Genomic DNA, 20,959 nt, shown 5'->3' on the forward strand with positions numbered 1-20,959 from the left:
GCATCAATTTATCAATTACAAGGGAGAGTCGTCCTAAAGCAAACCCTGCTTTTTTCTTATTATTTACAGTAATGAGGGCCATATTTAACAAAAATTAAGTAGTGAGACCATAAAACTGCTTTCTTCTTGTTTCTAGAGGAGACAGGCCCCCTGCTGGTCACTATAAAAAATGCAGGTTTAAGACACTTCCACGTTTGCATTTGTTCCCACCTGGAAGCTACATCATTTATTTACAGTCTATGGTCTCTGCTGACAGTACACGTCATCACTATCCTGTGATGTGACCTTTATTTGTTGTTAACATTATGTGCTGTTCTGAGCCGAGTGGCTGAAGCTGTATGTATCCAGTTTGATTAATATTTGTCTAACAGCATTGTTTTGCACTAACATATAAGATCAAACTCATCAGTCTCCTCACTCATCATCTGTTAGTGCAACCTGTTCTCCCAAACAATATATATGAGTCATACTAACTGATAAAAGAAGCATTCAAACACAGCCTGTGACAAGGTGAACAGTAAGGCATCTGAACTTAATGTAGGATTTTCTGTTGGAGGACAGAAACGGACCCTTTGTCTCCTCCCCAGTCTCCTAATAAATTGGTTTTAGTCTGTTTTGGAGCAAATTATCCTTCCCTCTCCCCCTAATTTTCCAATTTGCTGTGTCATTTATACCTAATTGAGGACCGCACTGGGCTGCATTACTCTCACAAATTGGGTGATATAGTTTATTGAAGGTCTGCTTTATACAGAGGGGCTGGTAAACCAAACATCAATTGTAGACCATACAGAAGATGGGGATTTTTCCTGCAGGCTGGGGAGCATTGCAAAGAGGCTTTAATTATTTCTCAAAGGCAATCCTGGCCATTGCTCCACCACTCATTTTATGGTCACTTTCTTTTTCTTTCTTTGATGGAGGTAATGAATGGGGTGAAAATTCACTTCATTTCATCCCTGCTCTGTCACCCTTCCTGGTATTTGCATCTCATATTCTTCTAACCAAATAAGAAAAGCTTGTTTTCAACCTGCTCAGGCCAGGTCCAGCATAGGAATGAACGAAAGAATAAAGCACAGGTTAGTGCCTCCTCCATTAGCGTGTGACTCCTCCTAATAAGGAGGTGTAGGTTTGTGCCCTTGACTGTCAAACTATTTACTGGAAGAAATTCCCAACAAAGTTTTGTATTTATTTGCAATACAGAAACACAATTTATTGGTACACTAAAGTGAAAATGTAGGAACATAATAAACAAAAATGTGGTTATTAGTTAAATTCATGTGATGATAAAGGAAATACTTCAACAGTTTAAGATCCTTTTTTTTTTTTCACTTTTAAAGATGTCACAGAAAGAAAAAAAGGAGTTAACAGCAGTTAAATACATATTGTATCTCCTGCAGGTTTTCCAATCAAGCCTAGTTGACTCAAGTCAAGTACAACATCCACACAGAAAACTGTAATGGTTTTGAATAGCTAATCAGCTAGCATCATGTCTTATTCTTCAACTGACATCTCAGCCTCTTTCGGTACTAACCAAATATTCAGCTGCTGACTTTCTATACATAAAGCACCACGAGACGTGTGAACTATTCAGAGTGCACGGCTTGACAAATGACAGTTTGACTGCTCTTATCTCTTACACAAAGTGTCTACATAAACACGTCTCCAGTGTAGACTTTACTCTTCAGCTGACAGTTCAACCTCCTTCTGAGCTTCGACATTACCTGGCACTTTAGCTGTTTACACTTAGGCGTTTGTTTTTTTTAACTCCAGTTGTTACAAAGTGACAGCTCCACTTCCCACAGCACTTAAACTGAAATCTGACAGACTTTATGTTATTGCACTTCTGCTCATTAGCAGTTCTGATAGTGTAAAGGCATTCACTTCTTGAGAGTCTCTGAGTGCGTCCGTGTTTTAGAAGGGCAAACTGCAATCCTGGAGGCATCTTCTGTAGCAGGAGCTATACCACAAAGGCCGTTTTGTGATTTTTGTCTGTATGCTGGTTGCTAGAGTGGTGCTCCTTCCAGCTGCTTTCAACTCACATTTGAAGTTCAAGATGGTTTTTCCCCTTTGTTCAGTTTTCATACTTTAAGTGAAAATATCGGATATTTCACTTGCTTTTATGGCGTAGACAGTGATTGCTATTATATGACTTCAACAAACATGTTAACTGAAGACCTTCAAGTTCCTGGGTACAACCATCTCCCAGGACCTGAAGTGGGAGACCAACATCAACTCCATCCTCAAAAAGACCCAGCAGAGGATGTACTTCCTGAGACAACTGGGGAAGTACAGTCTTCCACAGGAGCTGCTGATCCAGTTCTACACTGCGATCATTGAGTCTGTCCTGTGCTCCTCCATCACAGTCTGGTATGGAGCAGCCACTAAACAGGACAGGAGCAGACTGCAGCGGACTGTACGGGCAGCAGAAAGGATCATCGGCACCCCCCTGCCCTCCATCCAGGATCTGTACCTCTCAAGAACCAGGAAACGGGCAGGGAAAATCATCGCAGACCCCTCACACCCTGCACACAGACTTTTTGATCTGCTGCCCTCTGACAGACGGTACAGAAGCCTGCAGACCAGGACCACCCGACACAGGAACAGTTTCTTTCCCCTCGCCATCTCCCTTCTTAACAGTTGACCTGTCACACTGCTCCCACTGCCAGACTGCAACTGCACCTTATGTACATTTTGTAGTATTCATTCCACCTCATTCATTTCTGTATTTTATGTATATACGTTTAGATTCGTTATTTATAGTTGGTTTACATAGCTTTGTGTATGTATGTGTAATGTGTATATATAGACACTTGTGTGTGTGTGTGTGTGTGTGTGTGTGTGTGTGTGTGTGTGTGTGTGTGTGTGTGTGTGTGTGTGTGTGTGTGTGTGTGTGTGTGAGATTTACATTGCTGTGCTTGAGAGCCACCATCTACCGGAACCAAATTCCCTGTATGTGTCTGCACATATACTTGGCCAATAAACACGATTCTGATTCTGATTCTGAACTGCTTACAGAGCTGCTCTACTGTGACATAAAATTATGGTGAAAACCGCTCCTACAGGACCTCAAAGTGAAATTTCACATGGTTCCAGAGGCCACGGTTCAATTGTTTTGATCTGTTTTCAGCTCTAATACTTGAAATCATTGCCAGGGATTCAACGACTGCCCTTCTGACATTTTACATATAAATACAAGCTGTCCTGTGGCTTTGCTGACTGTCCCAACTGATCTATTACAAAAAAAGATGCAGGTCACGCTCTCACCTTTTCAAATATGGACATTTGTAATGAACCCATTGGCACCATTTAAGTGTCATTTTTTCAAAAGCATGATTATCACCCTAATACATGATCTTTTGCTCAATGTTACTAACTAGTTTTATGTCTAAACCTAACCAACTAGGAAATGTGAAATTAAAAAGTGACTGAAAACAAAGCTTGAAAAGTGCAAAATAAAGCTTGATCAAATTACAATCTCTTACAAACTTGTGGTTTAATTTATTGGCACCCCAACAATCTTTAAATGCCACTCTTTAACCTCCTGCGGGTTACAGGTGAGAACCCTGTTTTGTACTGAAGAAAACAGTCACAGCAGCAGTCACCTCAAGGCACTTTATATTCTAAGGCAAAGACCTACAATAACGCAAAGAAAACCCAACAATCATATGAGCAACTTTGGGCAAGCAGTTGGCGGAAAAGCTCCCTTTTAATAGAGAGAAACACTCAGTACATCATGGGAATCCCCTATCAGCCCAGACCTATTGCAACCACAAGATTTATTTAACAAAAAGGAAAGTTTTAAGCCTAATCTTAAAGTAGAGAAAGTGTCCGTGTCTCAGTTGCAAACTGGGAGCTGATTCCGCAGACGAAGGGCCTGAAAACTGAAGGCTCGGCCTCCCATTCTACTTTTAAATTCCCTATGAAAAACTACATGTGGTTTTCCTGGTCAAAAACAAATCATTTGATAAAATGAAAAAGAAAACAATGAAGGAAAAATGTGATATTCTGATTGCGTAGAGTTGGGGTTAGAGTTGGAGCTGGCACTGATGAGTTAAATAGCACAGTCACTGTCCAATAATGCCACTACTAGTGTGCCAGGAAATCCATGCCAAAGCACACCTCTGCAATACCAGAACAGCAGTATCTGACACTCTAGCACGAGAAAGCACTTGACAACTATACAGGTAAAAATGTTTTCTATCTCTAAATGGCAGAATGGGTTTAATACTTAGGTCTTGTTTTTGTATTTAGTGCAAATAGATATCTGAATTTCAAAGCCATCAAGAGGCTTCTCAAGCAAAAGTTTGTCTCTGTGCAATCAGCAAACAGCATTAACTTCCCACCTCTCCTCAGGGTATCCTGTTATTTTCTTTCCACAGGAATTTTTTCCTTTTTTTTTGGCAGCAGATGTTCCTCTCCACCCTGCCCATCGTTGCGGGTGCCTGAGTGACGGAGAGGCCGCCCATCAAAATGCCATCAGGACCCTGCTGGCCACCAGATGAACGCATGCCCAGAATGCATCATGTGGGGGCTGTTAAGTCCCATTTACCTCTTCCTCCCGTCTGCCACTTCCCTTTACCATCAGCTTGTGTCCTCGTAACTCTCCATCACCGAAGCAGACATAACAAAGCATTCAGCGACACTTTTTCTGGTTTGTGCTGACAAACCAACTTAACAAAAGATGAGTCTCGACCCCTGGCTGGCTCAGTATAAAAGACCGCGGCAGACGGAGGTGTGGGCATGTGAATAAATCGATTAGCAGAGCGCTTGACGGATGGGATTTACAGGAGGTCTCGACGCACCAGAGAATTAATTTTGCTGGGAGAACATGGTTCTGCCAGGTTCATTCGTCTTGGCGGGGAGTTTGGCAGTTTCCCCAGGTCTGGGGGCTCAATTAACGAACGGCTGCAGCGGTTTGGGGAGGAAACAGCTTTGTTGAGGAATATGCCACATCCATGTGTCAGGCACATTTTAACGATAACGGATTTTGGGAATGCAAAATGAGAAAGGAAAAGGGGAGGTTAGGTGGGTGAGGTTAAGCTTTCAATGCTGGATTGGTGGGGGATGGGGTTTTAAGAGGAACTACAGGACAAAGAGAGAGGTAAAAACATCTTGTGGAACATTAAGCCAGCACGATGTGTATGTGTTATTAAACAGCTGGCTAATTTACACAGCATTACACCATGGACCCAACAAATACACTGTACTGCAAAAAGCACTTGCTTGTCTGCCTTCACATTGCCTTCAGTGGCATCCCATTCTTAGTCCATAGGGTTTAATGCGATGTCAGCCCACCGTTTGCAGCTATAGCAGGTTCAACTCTCTGGGATGGCTTTCCCTGAGGTTTAGGAGTGTGTTTATGGAAATTTTAGGAGCATATTTGTGAGGTCAGACACTGATGATGACAGTGATGAAAGCCTGGCTTGCAGTCACAGCTCTAATTCATCCCAAAAGATGTTCTATCAGGTTGAGGTCAGGACTCTGTGCAGATCAGTCAAGTTCTTCCACACCAGACTCACTTATCCATGTCTTTATGGGCCTTGCTTTGTGCACTGGTGAGAAGGAGCCATCCCCAAACTGTTCTCACAAAGTTGGGAACATCAAATTGTCCAGTCTCTTGTTATGCTGAAGCATTAAGAATTCCTTTCACTGGAACTAAGAGGCCAACTCCTGAAAAACAACCCCATGCTATATAAATTAGCGACCTGTGTGTACTATGCGCCTCAACATCTGCTGACCCCGCTTTTACGTGGCCTACCACGTTGTGGTTGACTTGCTGTCATTACCAATTGTTTCCACTTTATTATAATACCACTAGCAGCTGACTGTGGAATATTCAGCAGTGAGGAAATTTCAGGAATGGACTTGTTGCACAGGTGGTGTCTCATAAAAGGACCACTCTGGAATTTAGTGAGCTCCTGAGAGCAACCCATTCTTTCACAAATGTTTGTAGAAGCAGCATGCTTCTGTACTTGATTTTATGCACCTGTGACCATGGAAGTGATTGAAACACCTAAATTCAGTGATTTGGATGGGTGAGTGAATACTTCTAGCAGTATAGCATATAAGGCCAATATTCATTTTACTTTTGATGCTGCCTCCACCACCTCTACACTCATACAGTATGTCAGTCGCAGAGTAGTTCACTGTAAAGCATCCAGTGTTTTCTCCTCCTTTTGCTGTAAATGGAACCATAATGAGAAGATGGAAATGCAGATTTAAGCAACTTAAAACAAAAGATGGGGTTTTTTTATCTTCTGTATACAGTCAGTTATTTATGCAGTAATATAAAATATTAAAAATTATTAAAATTATAAATATTACAATTAAATTACAATTTTAATATAAATTATAATTATGAATATTAAAATTATTTGAAGCTTTGTCTTTCAAAAAAGAAAAAGATTTTCCATATGAAATTTGCACAAATGTTACTTTAACAGGATGTCGTCTGTTCATTTCAAGATGAGTATTTTCAGTGCATGGGCTCTGCAGAGTAGCTTTGGATGATTAAAAGGTCAAAATAATCTTCATTTACTGGGCCTTCAGTTAATCTATTGTCTAAAACAATCGGTTTTAGCACCTCTGCCTTCAGCCAACTTTCTTCTGACTGGAGGAGTTAATTGAAAAGGCCTCTGTGGTGACCAGATTGGGAATATCTGCTGTCTTTGACATCATACAGACATCCAAAATCAAGCTTCTAAAGCAGCCTCAGATAGCCTGAAAGAAGGGATTCTTTTTATTATTTGAAGATGCGCTTGAACATGTATATGCATCCACCATTGTTAAAGTATAAGTAAATATACATATGTATATATGACAGAAACTAAGGATAAATATGATGGGCCTGCTTTAAATTCTTAAGTACCTTTCTTTGGAAGTAAAAGGCAGGTGAATCTAGACTTCCACAGACTGAGCATTAATGCAGAGTTGCTTGTTATGTTGAAGCATCTTTGCACTCACTCTTCCCTTCCCACTATCTCAGGTTCCAATCCCTCAACCTGAACATTTCAGTGGATGATTTATGTAGTAGTGTTGCTCTGTGACCTCAAAATCCGCCCCATCCATACCGCACCTGTCACTGCGCCACAGCCTGCATGCTTACTGAAAAGCAAGCCATCCATGCAAAATGGCAATTTTCTACTCACCTAGAGAATAAAAAAAGGATCCAATCCATTCAGAGGCAAAACAAGGAAAATTCTATGATATATAGAGCAGGTGCGCGAGGCCTTGGCCCACTGCTAACGAGGGAGCTGAACTGCATGCACCGTTGACCACAACATCTGTCGTTTTCACTGATGCAGAGTTTGGTTTTACCTTTGCAGCACAGTTTGCACGGCAAGAGACAGGAGATGATAAAGTACATAAGATGGATACAGATGGAAGAGACCCGGCCCGATTTCAGTTGGGGGGCACAAAGTTCCCATGCTGTGCCTTGGTAGCATATGATGCATGAGAATCCACCACGAGCAGCAAAGAGTTATGCTTGTCTACCTGGGCCCAAGGTGAGGCCCGGCCTGACCCAGTTCACCATCCCAGGTGGAAACCCTAATGAGCTCATCAGGCCTAACGAAGCTTAACAAGCTTCTAATTGGCAGCGTTATGATGTCCCCGAAGGTCAGAGTGCAGGTTCCTGTGCCAAGAGCAGGAAAGGCTTTCACTTCCTGCCAAGAGCAATCACGTGACTGACTAATATCCCTTTGTGTAAACAAAGTCGGGAAAGGGCAAGAGGAACTTCTTACATAAGCAAAAAGAGTGCGGTAGCTTACAGATAAAAAGTTGTGGTGAGGTTTGAAAACAACGCTGCAGCCTCACAACTGGAAAACAAAGATGTAAAATAAATATCACCAGTATAAATCATGCTTGACAGTGTAATCTAATACAAGAGAGAATACAGACACCTATAACTTTACAGATTATAAAATAAAAATCAACAAACATATAAAAATTTGCTACCAGTAAATAACAAGCAGTTAAAAAAGTTTGATCAGATACAGAAATCTTTTTTTTCCTTTAACAATAAAAAAAAAAAAAAAGAGCAGAGGCTGTTCAGGTGCCTGACAAATATTTCTGTGGTGAAATGCTGCCACCTACTGGTCACTATGCACAGATACAACTTAAAAAAAATCTGTCCACTGAAAGAAAGAAAAAACGAATTTCCACATTATGGCATAATTAAAATAAAAATCAAACATGCCATCTGCTATATTTAAGAATACAAAACCCCAATAAACCAGAAAATAGCCACATCACACAGTTATGAAGACAGAGTGCACGATGTACACGACGTATACATTTTAACTATTGATGTAACTACAAGGTTAGTGATAGAAACATGGAGGGGGTTTATTGCAGCAATGACAAACCACACAAATAATATCAGAAAATGTACTTTAAAAAAAAAAAAAAAAAAAGAATAAAGAGAAAGTTGTATCTGATAAGCACATACTGCATGTTTCTGTTGGATATTATCATGCAAGTCCTATTAAGATCCATTAAATCCAGACTGGCCAGGAATAAAAGACTGGAATAGCACTAAAATCTATCCAATTTCCCCTGCAACAAAAAAGCATCTGAAACTACATAAAATTAAATTTTTTTAAGTAAAGAGATAATTTAGGAGAATGTAAATACAATGAAATGAACAGTTTAACTCCTAGATTAATTCCAGTGAATGTGAAGGATCTCAAGAAAACAGTGTCCAGCGCAACAAATATTAACCTTTAACTAATACTTTAGGATACAGTGTAAGTATAAACTGTATAAAGGCAAAAAAAAGAAGAAGAAAAAAAACATGCCACATTGTAGAATGATGAAAGCTTTATAATAGAGATAAAACTTGTTTTTAAAAAAAAAAAAAAAGTATAGTACACGTCCGTGGCAGACTGTTTGGTCACTCTGATGTCCCACACAATGTTGTGAGTCGATTCTGTTGGGAAAAATAAAAAGAAATGATGAGAATCAAAGCATATGCAAATATTTCACATCAAAATTTGGCTAAAGCTGCAACAAAACAGTGATGAAAAGCTGATGAAACTGCAAGTAACGCTGTCCTGCTGGAATTTTTACCTGCAGCTGCCGAATGCTCCTCATGGCGGTTTCGTCCAGCAGTGACAGATCTACTGAGTCCATCTGACTGGCCAGCAGGTGAATGCTCTGGATCAATATGTTAAGGACACTTGTGTTAGTGATTTCGTTTTTGAGAATTAGCCTTCTAATCAAGAGTTTTGTTAGACAATTAATTACTCAAAAGCCATGAAGTCATCAAATGTAACTAAACAGTCATCAACATAAACACAGTATAAAATCAACATGAAAGCAGAAGACTTGAAGGCCGATTTAATGCATCTTTAAGCTCATTTTCAATAAATCATATATAACAAAGTATTCAATGTTTTATCTTCCTGAAAATAGACATCTAAATTTCTTCAGTAAATATCGTTTCCTCTGCTGCCTTGTTAAAATCATTTCTTAAACAACTGACTGATCAATAGTACCTGAAGCTCTGAGCCTGACTAAATGTGCACTCACCTCTCCATTCCCAACGGGAACATTGATGACAATATCCTCATTTCCTGCTGCAATGGGAGAGCCGTTGACTGAAATGCTATAGACCCTCTCCTTGTGGCGGGGAACTCTCACTGCGGGGGTCTTGGGAAGCCTGAGGTGTAGTGAGTAATATGAAGCCTTCTTTGTAGGAAATGTCAACATTACAGAGTAAATAGCAGGGGCTGCCAGATTACAGCAAGTCTCCAGTCCCCACACACTTTCTAACACTCAAAGACACTAGATCCACTTACAGCTCTATGAGAGCAGAGATTTTGCTTTAACGAGAAGCCTGAGCTTTAATACAATACTTTGAGCATTTGTTTGTCTGTTTGCCCATGTTTTCACAGAATCACTATCTATTCAGCATGAACTGTAAATGAATTTGTGCTAGTAAAAATATCTCAGTACTATGTCTCAGTAATAAATCACTGAATATAAAGACATAACAATGCAGAAGTCTTCAGTGAGCTGCACTGAATAACCACATTCAGCACAGGTGTAGATGTCAACCTGTGAGGACGACTGGTGCACTGCTAATGTTATCCACACACAGCAAACTAACCTGACCAGTATGTGAGTCTAGTATCTTATGCACAATATAAATCTGACCCGTCTTCATCTGTGCTCAATTTTGAATCCTTTTTTTAACTGTTTTATAAATACGTTTTCTCCCCTCTCAATCAACTAGAACACTAATTGCCATTGACACAAACACCATCTTTAGAGTGACACAGTATAATTCTAAGGTGTACCTTGGGTCAAAGCGGGGGGTAATAAGAGGAGTGGGTCCCATCATCACAGAAGAATCCAGCAAGCTTCTGGCAGGAGTAATCAGGGGGTTCCTGTTTGATCTGAATCCAAACAATGACAATGTGTTAGCATCACATTTGTTAGCCACCAAACTTGCTTCCAAAAGTTTTTAGCACGGGAGGAAAGAAGAAGAAAAGAAAGAAAGAAAAAGAACAATACAAAAAGTAAAAGAGCTTACCGTCTGATGGTGGAGCTCTGCTTGCTGATCGACAGCGCCTTTGCCCTCTTTGTTTTAGTCGGGGGCTTTCTGGTAGTTCTCCCCTAAATTATAAACAAGCATTTAAAACACCACAAAAGAAGCAAACAGAGGATCCTGCATAACAACAGCTGTATGTAGTTGCTCTCATGTATGACTGTATGAAAAGCAGTCATTACCTTTTTTGTTGTGCTTGGGACGTTTTCATCCTCAGAGCTCAATGTAGCCCCACCTTTCATCTTTAATGCTGTGGATTGGACAAAACAAATTGCATTGGCTAAAGGGAAATGGTTTTCTTGTTTCAAGGGAAATGTATAAACTACTTTTAACTCACTTTTCTCAATTGTTTTTAGAAGAGATGTATGATCCTTAGCCACAACACTTTCCACGAGTGCAGCTTCCTCTTTTCTCTATAAAAGCAAATATAACTGAGTGTTTATGCAGAACAGAGCATCCTTGCACAAGCATGAAACTTATATATACTTAACGTATATTAAGTATAATTTGAGAAGGCTAATCAACTGACCTTTGCATTATCGAGTTCTGGTGTTTGTGGTTTCTCAGACTCTGCAGAGATGTAAATATTCTTTATTTAATGCTGTTTAAAAATGAAATTCATCCAAGATCAAATGCACAGATTTTTGAAAATGTACCATTAGCTTTTTTTAAAATAGGAAGCAGAATGCTGTAAAAGTCTCTGTGGCTCAAGAGCATTTCTTCTTTATAGATTTGGGATTTGTTAGTCAATAATCTATGTATACTTACTCCAATGCTCCAACCAGTTCATTTGTCTGACAGCCTTGGGGAGCTTAATTATTGCCATGTTGTAGCTGTTGTCAACATCTTTCAACAGCTGGTTTATCTTCTCTTTCACCTGTCCAACTCTAGTCTTCACTGCAGAAACACAAATGTTGAGTTCCGCTTCAGTTATACATTGTCATTTCAGCTTAAGTTATACAGTGTCAGGGTGGGGTGGATGGATGTTAGCATCAGTGGTGATTTGTAGCAGTAGGTTAGCAGCAAGAGTGAAGGCAAGATTTCCATTGGTAGTGACCAGAAAGGACAGATTAGAAATTAGTACATGTGAAGGATGGTTGAAGTTGAGTGGTTTGGAGACAAAGTTAGAGAGGCAGGGCTCAGATGTCATAAACATGTGCAAAGGGGGGACAGTGGAAATACTGGACAAATTATGTTGAATATTGAGCTCCAAAGCTGGAGGAAAAGTAGAAAAGGTTCATGGATGCAGTGAAGGAGGACGCTCCGAGGGTTGGTAAGACAGAGGAGGATGCTAAGGATATAGTGAGCTGGAAGAAAATGTTCTCCTGTGGCGACTCCTAAAGTGAGCAACCGAAAAAAGAACAGGGAGTATTTCTGTAGCATTTCTATGGTGAGTTAAAAAAATAGTAATAATAATCACCCTCGCTGTCAAAATCCTCCATAAAAGCTTCCAGTTTTGCCGTCTTGGGGTTATTCTTGCGTTTGGTGGTCCTTTTCCTGGGAGCCATTTCTGACGGACACGGAGTATATTAGTAATTACAATATACCCTAGTACAGTACAGTGTAGTGCAGTATAGTGTGGTATATTAACACCCCATAGACACCATGAAATGTTAACATTGTGGCCTTAATCGGGAACAAAAGAATGCAAAAACAAAAAATCAGCCTACATGCGGCTAACTGTTGGTGAAGCTAACGTTAGCAAGTAGCTTTAGCTGAGTTAACGCTTATTTTCTGACCTTATTTTCGACAGCTGTGTTTACATCTACCAATATGTGTTATGGTCTTTTAAATAACTGTCCCGAGATGTATTTACATAAATTTTTTAAAGTATATATCATTACCTAAATGTGTTTTTCCTGTTCGTCCTCGAGACTCGCCTTCCTTCCTTCACAAAGCCGTTTTCAAATCTTCGCGCGGGGAGGGGCCAACACACCAGATCAGCCAATTAGGACGCGCATGTGCCATGCGTCGCAACAACTTTGTTTTCAGCCTATCGTAGCGCCAAACGTCAGTGTTTACATCAAGAGAACGGAAGTGGTTCAGGCAACATGGTAGAAATGTGATGTTCTGTAGCTGCGGGAAGAATCATTTAAAAGTCATTTTTCATAAAGTCGCCTTCATGGAAAATAAGACATAAAGCTGACTTAATGTATTTCGTGTTTTTCCCTTTGAACACCTAAGTACTGAAATCGTTTGCTGAAATGTCCACGCTTGCGGTAGCTACGCTTCATCAGGCTCTGAGGAAAAGCTTCGCGACACTTGAAAGCAACCAAAAAGTATGGAAGAGTGTTTTAGCCGAGTGCAGCCCTCTGATGGTGTCTCTCGGGAATTTGGCGGAGCAGTCGAGAGCACTGTCCAACGTGCAGATCTCCAACACACCGCTCAGAGGTTTTCCTGACCTGGAGGAGAGACTCCGCTTTAAGCTCCTTGAAGCAACGGATATAGTGCTGGGAAAACTCAACGAGAAGATGTGAGTAAATCGGCTATTATATCTGATGAGGATGCTGCGTTATTGGTATTCACATCCAACTATGTATGTTTGATCGGACAGGAGTACAGCTACATCCTTTTTAGTAATAAAGATCAGTTAATTTTTTTAGTAAGTAAATGGATCTTTGGAGAAGAACCTTATTAGTACCAGTTTGCAGAAGCTGCTCAGAGTATGCGTAAAGTATATATTATACTATAATTTTTATCTCACCCTCCCTTCTTTCCTTTCCTCTTTCTTTCAGGTCTTCCCTCCAGTCTGCGAGGGATGCTATCAGTAACCAGGTTGCTTCAATCCTTCATCTGTACGAGCAGAACGCACACAGTTTAGATCTGCTTGCAGTAACTGAGGGATCAACCACCACCCCGTCGGTTGCTGACATGCTCGAGTGGCTTCAGGATGCTGAGCGTCACTATCGGCAACAGTATCCTTTTCTCTCTTCAGTTTTGGATGTTTATGTTATATACTGGTATTTTTTTCCCCTCAACTCTTGTGTTCAGATTCCTGAGGAGGAAAACTCTGCTTCAAACACTGAGAGCAGATGACCTCTCTCTTCTGGAATCTGCTCCCCAAAGGTGGAACTCATTGGAGTCTCCCAGTGCTGAGGACCACATCACAGGTAAAATGTATATGACTAGTATGTCTGTGAAGGTTCTCAGTTATCCACTTCATTGTAGTCTAAGTAGCTTGGAAAGAAAAGCGTCTGGACTTCTTTAAGTTGCTTTGCCCCTCTTTGGGGGGATACTCCCACTGGGTTTAAATCTGGGACTCTCCACCATTTGACCCTTAGAACTGAAGAAGCTTCTCGGATGAGAGGTGAAACGTCTTCAAGCAACTTAACTTTTCTTTCTAAGCTCCTTAGATTATATGACCTGTACTTCACTATACCATTCAGTTCACATCTGTAATTAATGCTGTATAATGGACTAGTTCTTTCAACATAGAAAGAAGCTGAAGATGTTTATAAATGTACTTAAATCCAGAACAACACAAGTACTGACAGACTGTCGTCTAGCATATATCTAAAGTCATGTAAAGATTTGAAAACAATAGATTAGAAAACAACTGTAAAAACATAATTCGGGAAATATTATATCACGGCTTTAAACTTAAACTTTTTTCCCGTTACACTACAGGGCGTCTTTAAATATTCTTTTTCTGTCACGTATAATCAATCATAAAGGGACCTACCTTTATGGCCAGTATTCATAACACTTTTAAAATTCAGCTCAAGTAGCAAAATTTAACTTGATATAATTTCACTTTTAATAATTGAGTACACATTGGCCAGAGACCAGTGCTCTGATGGATCTAGAAGTGACTGTTATTTATTAAACGAATTATCTTTCTCTCTTTTCTTTTCAGATACACTTTGCAAAGTGTCTTTCTTTGTGGAGTCGCAGTGAAGATTGTTAAGGACTTACCTAATCGTGAATATAACTGCATTTTAATGAAGACAATGAGAAGAAAGAGATCCACAAGAATGACTGAATCTAACTCCACATTGACTTGAACTGATGCACACAAACGTCGCTTGGAGGACAATGGTGCAGTGAAAGCTCCTGGTTCAAACCTCCTGGTTAACTGTTGGTTTTTGTGTGGAGCTTGCATGTTATTCCTGAGCCTGCAGGGGTTCCATTGGCTTCTTCCCACAGTCCAAAAACACAAACTTGTATGTAAATTGGATGCCTGGATGTGAAAGTATAAATAGTTCTGTCTTCCCTGATGAACTGTTAAGCCCAGATAGGATCAGCAATTAAAAATGGATGAGTGGACTTAAACTGCTTCTAGATCTATTTTGAAGGGAAACCAGGGTGGCCTAAAAACTACAAATAAGTATTTACAAATAATGGGGCCAATGTAAAATATTGATTTATCTTGAATTCAGTTTGGATGGATTGAAAAGTTTAATCCAGTACGTATGAGAATTTTGAGCACAAGTGAAATTAAATGTATTGATTGAACAGAAATTCTTGGTGTGTGTGTGTGCTGTTTTATTAGCTACAAAACTAGCAGTGTAAAAGAGACTCAAGAGCAGAATAATATCAAGTATAACAAAATGTACAGTGGGGCAAAAAAAGTATTTAGTCAGCCACCGATTGTGCAAGTTCCCCCACTTAAAATGATGACAGAGGTCAGTAATTTGCACCAGAGGTACACTTCAACTGTGAGAGACAGAATGTGAAAAAAAAATCCATGAATCCACATGGTAGGATTTGTAAAGAATTTATTGGTAAATTAGGGTGGAAAATAAGTATTTGGTCACCACAAACAAGGAAAATCTCTGGCTCTCACAGACCTGTAATGTCTTCTGTAAGAAGCTTTTCTGTCTCCCACTCGTTACCTGTATGAATGGCACCTGTTTGAACTCATCATCTGTATAAAAGACACCTGTCCACAGCCTCAAACAGTCAGACTCCAAACTCCGCCATGGCCAAGACCAAAGAGCTTTCGAAGGACACCAGGAAAAGTATTGTAGACCTGCACCAGACTGGGAAGAGTGAATCTACAATAGGCAAGCAGCTTGGTGTGAAAAAATCAACTGGGAGCAATCATCAGAAAATGGAAGACATACAAGACCACTGATAATCTCCCTCGATCTGGGGCTCCACGCAAGATCTCATCCCGTGGGGTCAAATCTAACTAAATTAAACCAAATCCCACTTTTAAAGAAGGTAGAAGATGATCTGGCTAGATGGAAATGTCTACCCATATCACTCATGGGAAGGGTTGCCGCTATAAAAATGATGGTCTTACCAAAAATAAATTATTTATTCTCAATGATCCCAACTAAACCGCCACAAGATTGGTTCAGATCTCTAGATTCATGTATGTCCAAATTCCTTTGGAAAAATAAACCCCCACGTATAAGCTTAAAAACACTACAAAAGACCAAGGATAAAGGAGGACTAGAACTGCCTAACTTTCAGCACTACTTCTTAGCCAACAGGCTTCAGTTTATCTCAGGATGGCTAAAACATACCCTCTTAGATGAACCTTGGCTAGATGTAGAACAAGCACTTTGCAATAATCTAGAGATCTCAGACCTACCATTTATCAGCTCAAACATCCAACGACATGAATGCTTTAAAAGCATCAACATCAGCTCTTCTCTGACAGCATGGTGGGAGTTTCTAAAATTGACGGCGTCGTCATTAATCCCATGCAAACGTACACCTATCTGGAACAACCCTGACATATTACAAAACAATAATATGATAAACTTTTCAGATTGGAGTGGTAAAGGAATCAAATATTTAGAACATATACTAGAAGGAACAGAATTTATCTCATTTGACGGACTAGTTACACAATATGGAATCAACAAGAAAAGATTTTTAGAATATCAACAAATTAAATCCATAGTAAAAAAGAAATTTAAACCAGGTCAAGTTGAACTACAAACCCCACCAAGTGTGTTTCAATTTCTTACTCTTAAAACCCCCAAATTACTATCCAAAATATACAGAATGCTTTCTAAAACAGATGAATCAATATCACTTCCTATTGCAAAATGGGAAGCGGATTTATCAGTTAACTTAGACCTAAACTTCTGGTCTCAGATTTGCTTAAAAACCTTTCATCTAATTAGAAATCCCAGTCTTCAATTAATTCAATACAAAATATTACATAGAGTGCACTATACAGGTCATCGGATGTTCAAGATGGGCTTTACGTCTACCAACAACTGCTCACACTGCCAAACCAATTCACCGGACAATTATATCCACGCTCTTTGGTTCTGTCCACCAGTTCAGAAGTTTTGGCGCGAGATATGTGAAGACTTATCGAAGTGTCTGAAATGTAACATTCCAACTTCCCCCTTAGTGTGTTTGTTGGGCAGCTTAGATAATGTCACTTCAGAAAAGAATATAGCCCATATGGTTTTCACTGCCCTATGCATAGCCAAGAAAACTGTCCTCATGAACTGGAAAAATAAAAATAATCTTAATTCTAACCAATATAGAAATTATCTATTAGATTACATTAGTCTTGATACAGCCTCTGCCACCACATCAGATCAATTGCTCTGGGCTCCTTTGATCAGCTCCATCACCTAGTGGGGGTGGGGGGTCATAGTTTGGTCCCGCCTTCACTGTTGTGATTGGTGTGGGGGTAGGGACAGGCTTAGGGCGTCGGGGGGTTCCCCGGAGGCATCTTCCTTGGGGGGCTCAACCCGGGGTAGCGGTCATGTCCGGTTAGGGGCTCTGTTGGCTCTCAGGTGACTGTTTCCTCGCGGCTGCGTGCAGCGGGGCTAGGGGAGGGTCTGTGCTGACGGACGTGGGTTACTGACCTGGTAGCCTGGCTGCCCCTGGGTGGGTCCGGGATGGGCGTGAGGTTCTGGGGGCGCTCCGTCTCTGGGCTGGGGCCCGGGCCGGGCCTCGGGGGCTTGGGTCCTGGTTGGTGTGTTGCCGGGGTTGTGGGCGGGTGGGTGCATGGGGGCCCACCCCTGGAGCAGGGTGCCGCCGGTGCATCGAGCCACCTGGGGGGCTCTTCAACTGGTGGGGGAGATTGTCACATCTTGCAGGAGCTTTCCTCTCCTCGGGAGCTCTCTCTGCAGGAGGGGGAGATACAGGAGAGGTGGAGGAAGATCTCAGCCTGGGTGTTTATTGTCTTATGTAGTCTGGAAGATGAGTGGATGGTGGGGTGGGTGCAGTTTTCTCTGTGGTGGGGTTGGGTGGACTGTCCCGGGCTCTGTGGGGCCGGGCGGCGCTGCTGCACTGGGCCCGGTCTGGATGGGCCTGGGCCCCCTTTCCCTGGCGGGTCGCGGAGTATGGGGGTGCCTACTGGGGTCAGCGGGGGAGCTGGCCCCAGGGAGGGGTCACTTGCCCCTCCCTTCCTTCCCTCCCCATCTCCAGCTGCCTCCCTCTTCCCGCTCCACCACAACCACCCACACATGCAGGACCTTGGAGTAGGGGTATGTCACCAGGGTGCAGAGGAGGCTACCCCCCCCCCCCCCCCCCCCCTCTGTCCCCTTCTGGCTGCCTCTGCCTCAATTTTATCCCACAACTTAGACATTCACATTACTCACACTCTCATTACACATACATATAGGATCTTGGGGGTGGGCACGATACACGGAGTCCAAAGTACCATCAGGGTGTACACCCCACCCCTGGCGTCGTTGCCCACCTCTCAAGGTTAAATACACGTAGACATTGAGGGCTAGCAGGAGGGACCATGCGCTTACCTGCTGCTCTCTGGCAGGTAGCTCCAAGCCCTCCTGGGTTTTAAATGCACCTTAGAACACACATGCATCAACACTACAATAAGCGGGTGGAGGGAGGTTTGGAGTCTTCTCTCACCCCCGTTCTCTGCGACCTGCTGGAGCGGGGGGGCTAGGAGGAGGAGTTGGCCGTCCGACTGCGGTCTGGAGTGTGGGGCCTCCCTGCTGCTGCGGAGTCGGGGTGGTCTGCCTCCCCCCACCGCAGGGAAAAGGGTAACACCACCTGGGTCTGGGTGCAGTTCCCCCTCCAGGGGTAAGGGTACCTAGACCCGGTTTGTAGAGTACGCTTGGGGAGTGTGATTGTGTGTACAGCGTCTCTTTATGTCTGTCTCCACGTTGGTTGAGTGTGGAGTAAGTGCATATGAGAGCATGAGGGTGGGAATGGATGTTTGTATATGTGTGTGCCTGTATTTCTGTGTCTATATGTCAGGTTGGGTGTCAGGCGCCACCTCTCTGGGGACATCTCAGGCCCTCCAAGGTTTGGAGGCCTATCTCCCCCTACCACCACTTCCCCTGCCAGTGGCGGACTCCCTCAGGTGTCGGTGCGTTGGTGGTTCTTTGTGTCCGGGGATGGGCGTCCAGGTACACACCGGCTCACTCCTTGGCGGCCGCTTATCGGGGCCTGGAGCCTGGGGCTCGCTCGGGCCACTTCAGAGGTGGGGTGCCCCCGGCCTCTCGGTCTGGGGCTCGGTCACTCAGGCACGGCTGGCTGCCGGCGGAGCTCACGGGCGCGTCACTGCAACTCCCCCTGGCTTCTGCTCCGCGGCTGCTGAGTGAGCCCTCATCTGGGACTCTCCTCAGCTCTTTCTGGGACAGTGGCGCGGCTGCCCCTCTGTTGGTCTTCCTTGGTCTCTTGTGTTCTGGGGGCCTCTGGATGTCTGGAGTTTTGATCTCCTCCATACCTGCTTCATGCCCTGGAGGACGGGGCTGTGGCCCCCCCACACCCTCTAGCAGATCATTACATGAAGGAACCTTTTAAAAAAACAAGCGCGTCCATGCTCACAGGTGTACACACGGGTGATCACACCCACAAACTACACCCTTTTTGGCTCCTACCTCAAAGCACACTGTGTTCTGTTGATCTTATGTGCTGCACAATAATGTTTAATATTTAGTATTTACTGTCATATTCCCATATATCATTGTGATGTTGTTTATTCTATTACTCTTGTTCTCTTCTGATTGCTTTCTTTTTTCTTTCTCAGCAGGTGATCCAGGTGATTGATATATGCATTTTTTTTTCTCTGCTCATTCTGTTGGTTTTTGTCTTTTGCCCTTCTCCCCCGTCCCTCTTCTCAGCTGTTTCTCTTTCCCTCTTTCTTTCTCCCCTTCTTTCCCCCAGTGAAGTCTGTCCCGTATTCAGTAAGTGAAAATAAAATAAACAATAAAAGGTGAATCAAATGGACCATTATGGCAAGGCTGGGATGGTCAATTTGGTAAAGTAAATCCGTTGGGCATCTTTCTTTGCCTTTAGACAACAATTCTGATGGCAAAAGAGCCAAACGGGACAGGCAAAAAAAAAAAAGAAAAAAAAGAGAGAAGTAAAAAAGCGCAGACAGCATAGGATCAGTGAAACCATCGTATTGTTACACATATATAAGTTAGGTCCTGTGATGAAGTCTGTTTAAAATCTTAATGATGATGGGTGTTAGAGTGAGCGAACCCTGGATAATCCTCCTTTTTGTTTGGAAAGATGACCAAAATTTACTAAAATAACTTCATGTTATTTGACATGAAACTCATGACTAAACCAGTAAAGTCATCTGGAGCATAATTACTGAGGTCAGAGAGCAAAATAAATTATAAAACCAGACGTCTTTTGGCAACCACAGGAGTCGCCTCCTGCAGGCCACCCCGCTTTGGCTTCAGTTTTCAGACCCAGAGACTATGGCCATCTTTTATACAGTGTATGTAAAGAACAGAGTGAAAAAAATGTTTAGAAAATGGTAGTGAGAGCAGGCAAAGTACATGGGTAACAGTGCTGATGAAAAGGGAGGAGGTGGAACCAATGGCTGCTCTGTTAAAGATAATAAATTTGCACTGAGAGTGACAAAGACTGACAGGATTAGGAATGAGTACATCAGAGAGAAAGCTCAGAGATGGACAATATGCCCCAAACCTAGCTTCAGGTGAAACATTACCTTAAAAGGGACAGCAAACCTCCCTAGACCTCTGATCTCTGAGTAGTATAATTCATTTTGATGTTATTAGGTTACAAAGTTGATACTTTGTTAACTCAGTAGACATTTTTTTGTAACTTAATAAATAGGGTGTTACAAGTTCACAGAAAGCTTTATTTATTGTAGAACATAGCTTGTGTACTGCTAAGTTAAAATGGGAGAAGTGTATCATTTATCAAACCTTTTTAACAAGACTGTTTTAGGGATTTATAATCAAGTATATGTGTTGTTCTTATTAGGATTTCGCCTACTTCAGTATCAGTTTAAATGTATTACTAAGACATACACAGAAAGAGAGAAAAAAAAGAGAAGAAAAGAAAGAAAAAGGAAAAAAGAAAAAAGAAAAAGAAAAGAAAAAAATGTACAGGTATGTATTTTCTGCATCACCAAATTAATACATGTACATTTCCATGAGTATATAACACTTAATTTAGTGGTTTTAGTGAGGTACGGCTTAACAACTTACACATATTAAAAAGTATTCTCCTAGAAACTTAAAACGTAGTCTAATT

At 41.8% G+C, this 20,959-nt stretch overlaps 2 protein-coding genes across 2 annotated transcripts; one reads left to right on the top strand and one right to left on the bottom strand.

Annotated features, from left to right (window-relative positions):
* Window positions 1-8,322: 8,322 nt before the first annotated feature.
* cdca8 (cell division cycle associated 8) lies at window positions 8,323-12,494 on the bottom strand. Its single transcript, XM_082522313.1, has 11 exons — window positions 12,394-12,494; window positions 11,970-12,059; window positions 11,318-11,446; window positions 11,079-11,119; window positions 10,887-10,962; window positions 10,732-10,799; window positions 10,535-10,617; window positions 10,299-10,397; window positions 9,529-9,658; window positions 9,067-9,153; window positions 8,323-8,926 (listed from the first exon to the last, which is right to left on the bottom strand). Exons 2-11 carry the CDS (start codon window positions 12,055-12,057, stop codon window positions 8,891-8,893), a joined length of 837 nt encoding a protein of 278 aa, XP_082378439.1. The 5' UTR covers window positions 12,058-12,059; window positions 12,394-12,494; the 3' UTR covers window positions 8,323-8,890.
* A 68-nt stretch (window positions 12,495-12,562) lies between these two features.
* Window positions 12,563-15,010, top strand: airim (AFG2 interacting ribosome maturation factor). Its single transcript, XM_082522314.1, has 4 exons — window positions 12,563-13,022; window positions 13,285-13,464; window positions 13,541-13,659; window positions 14,406-15,010. Exons 1-4 carry the CDS (start codon window positions 12,754-12,756, stop codon window positions 14,444-14,446), a joined length of 609 nt encoding a protein of 202 aa, XP_082378440.1. The 5' UTR covers window positions 12,563-12,753; the 3' UTR covers window positions 14,447-15,010.
* The last annotated feature ends 5,949 nt before the right edge of the window (window positions 15,011-20,959 follow it).

The sequence above is a fragment of the Aulonocara stuartgranti genome (genome assembly GCF_965226115.1).
Source record: "Aulonocara stuartgranti genome assembly, chromosome: 22".
In the NCBI taxonomy this organism is placed as follows: domain Eukaryota; kingdom Metazoa; phylum Chordata; class Actinopteri; order Cichliformes; family Cichlidae; genus Aulonocara; species Aulonocara stuartgranti.

What these genes read in the sequence shown, in the direction of transcription:
- cdca8 (XM_082522313.1), bottom strand. Translation starts at nt 12,057, where the DNA reads ATGGCTCCCAGGAAAAGGACCACCAAACGCAAGAATAACCCCAAGACG. An exon ending in CAGAACTCGATAATGCAAAG is followed by an intron (nt 10,963 to 11,078) that starts GTCAGTTGATTA and finishes TTGCTTTTATAG; the next exon opens with AGAAAAGAGGAAGCTGCACT. An exon ending in CAGAGCTCCACCATCAGACG is followed by an intron (nt 10,398 to 10,534) that starts GTAAGCTCTTTT and finishes GTTTGGATTCAG; the next exon opens with ATCAAACAGGAACCCCCTGA.
- airim (XM_082522314.1), top strand. Translation starts at nt 12,754, where the DNA reads ATGTCCACGCTTGCGGTAGCTACGCTTCATCAGGCTCTGAGGAAAAGC. An exon ending in GGAAAACTCAACGAGAAGAT is followed by an intron (nt 13,023 to 13,284) that starts GTGAGTAAATCG and finishes TCTTTCTTTCAG; the next exon opens with GTCTTCCCTCCAGTCTGCGA. An exon ending in GAGCGTCACTATCGGCAACA is followed by an intron (nt 13,465 to 13,540) that starts GTATCCTTTTCT and finishes TCTTGTGTTCAG; the next exon opens with ATTCCTGAGGAGGAAAACTC.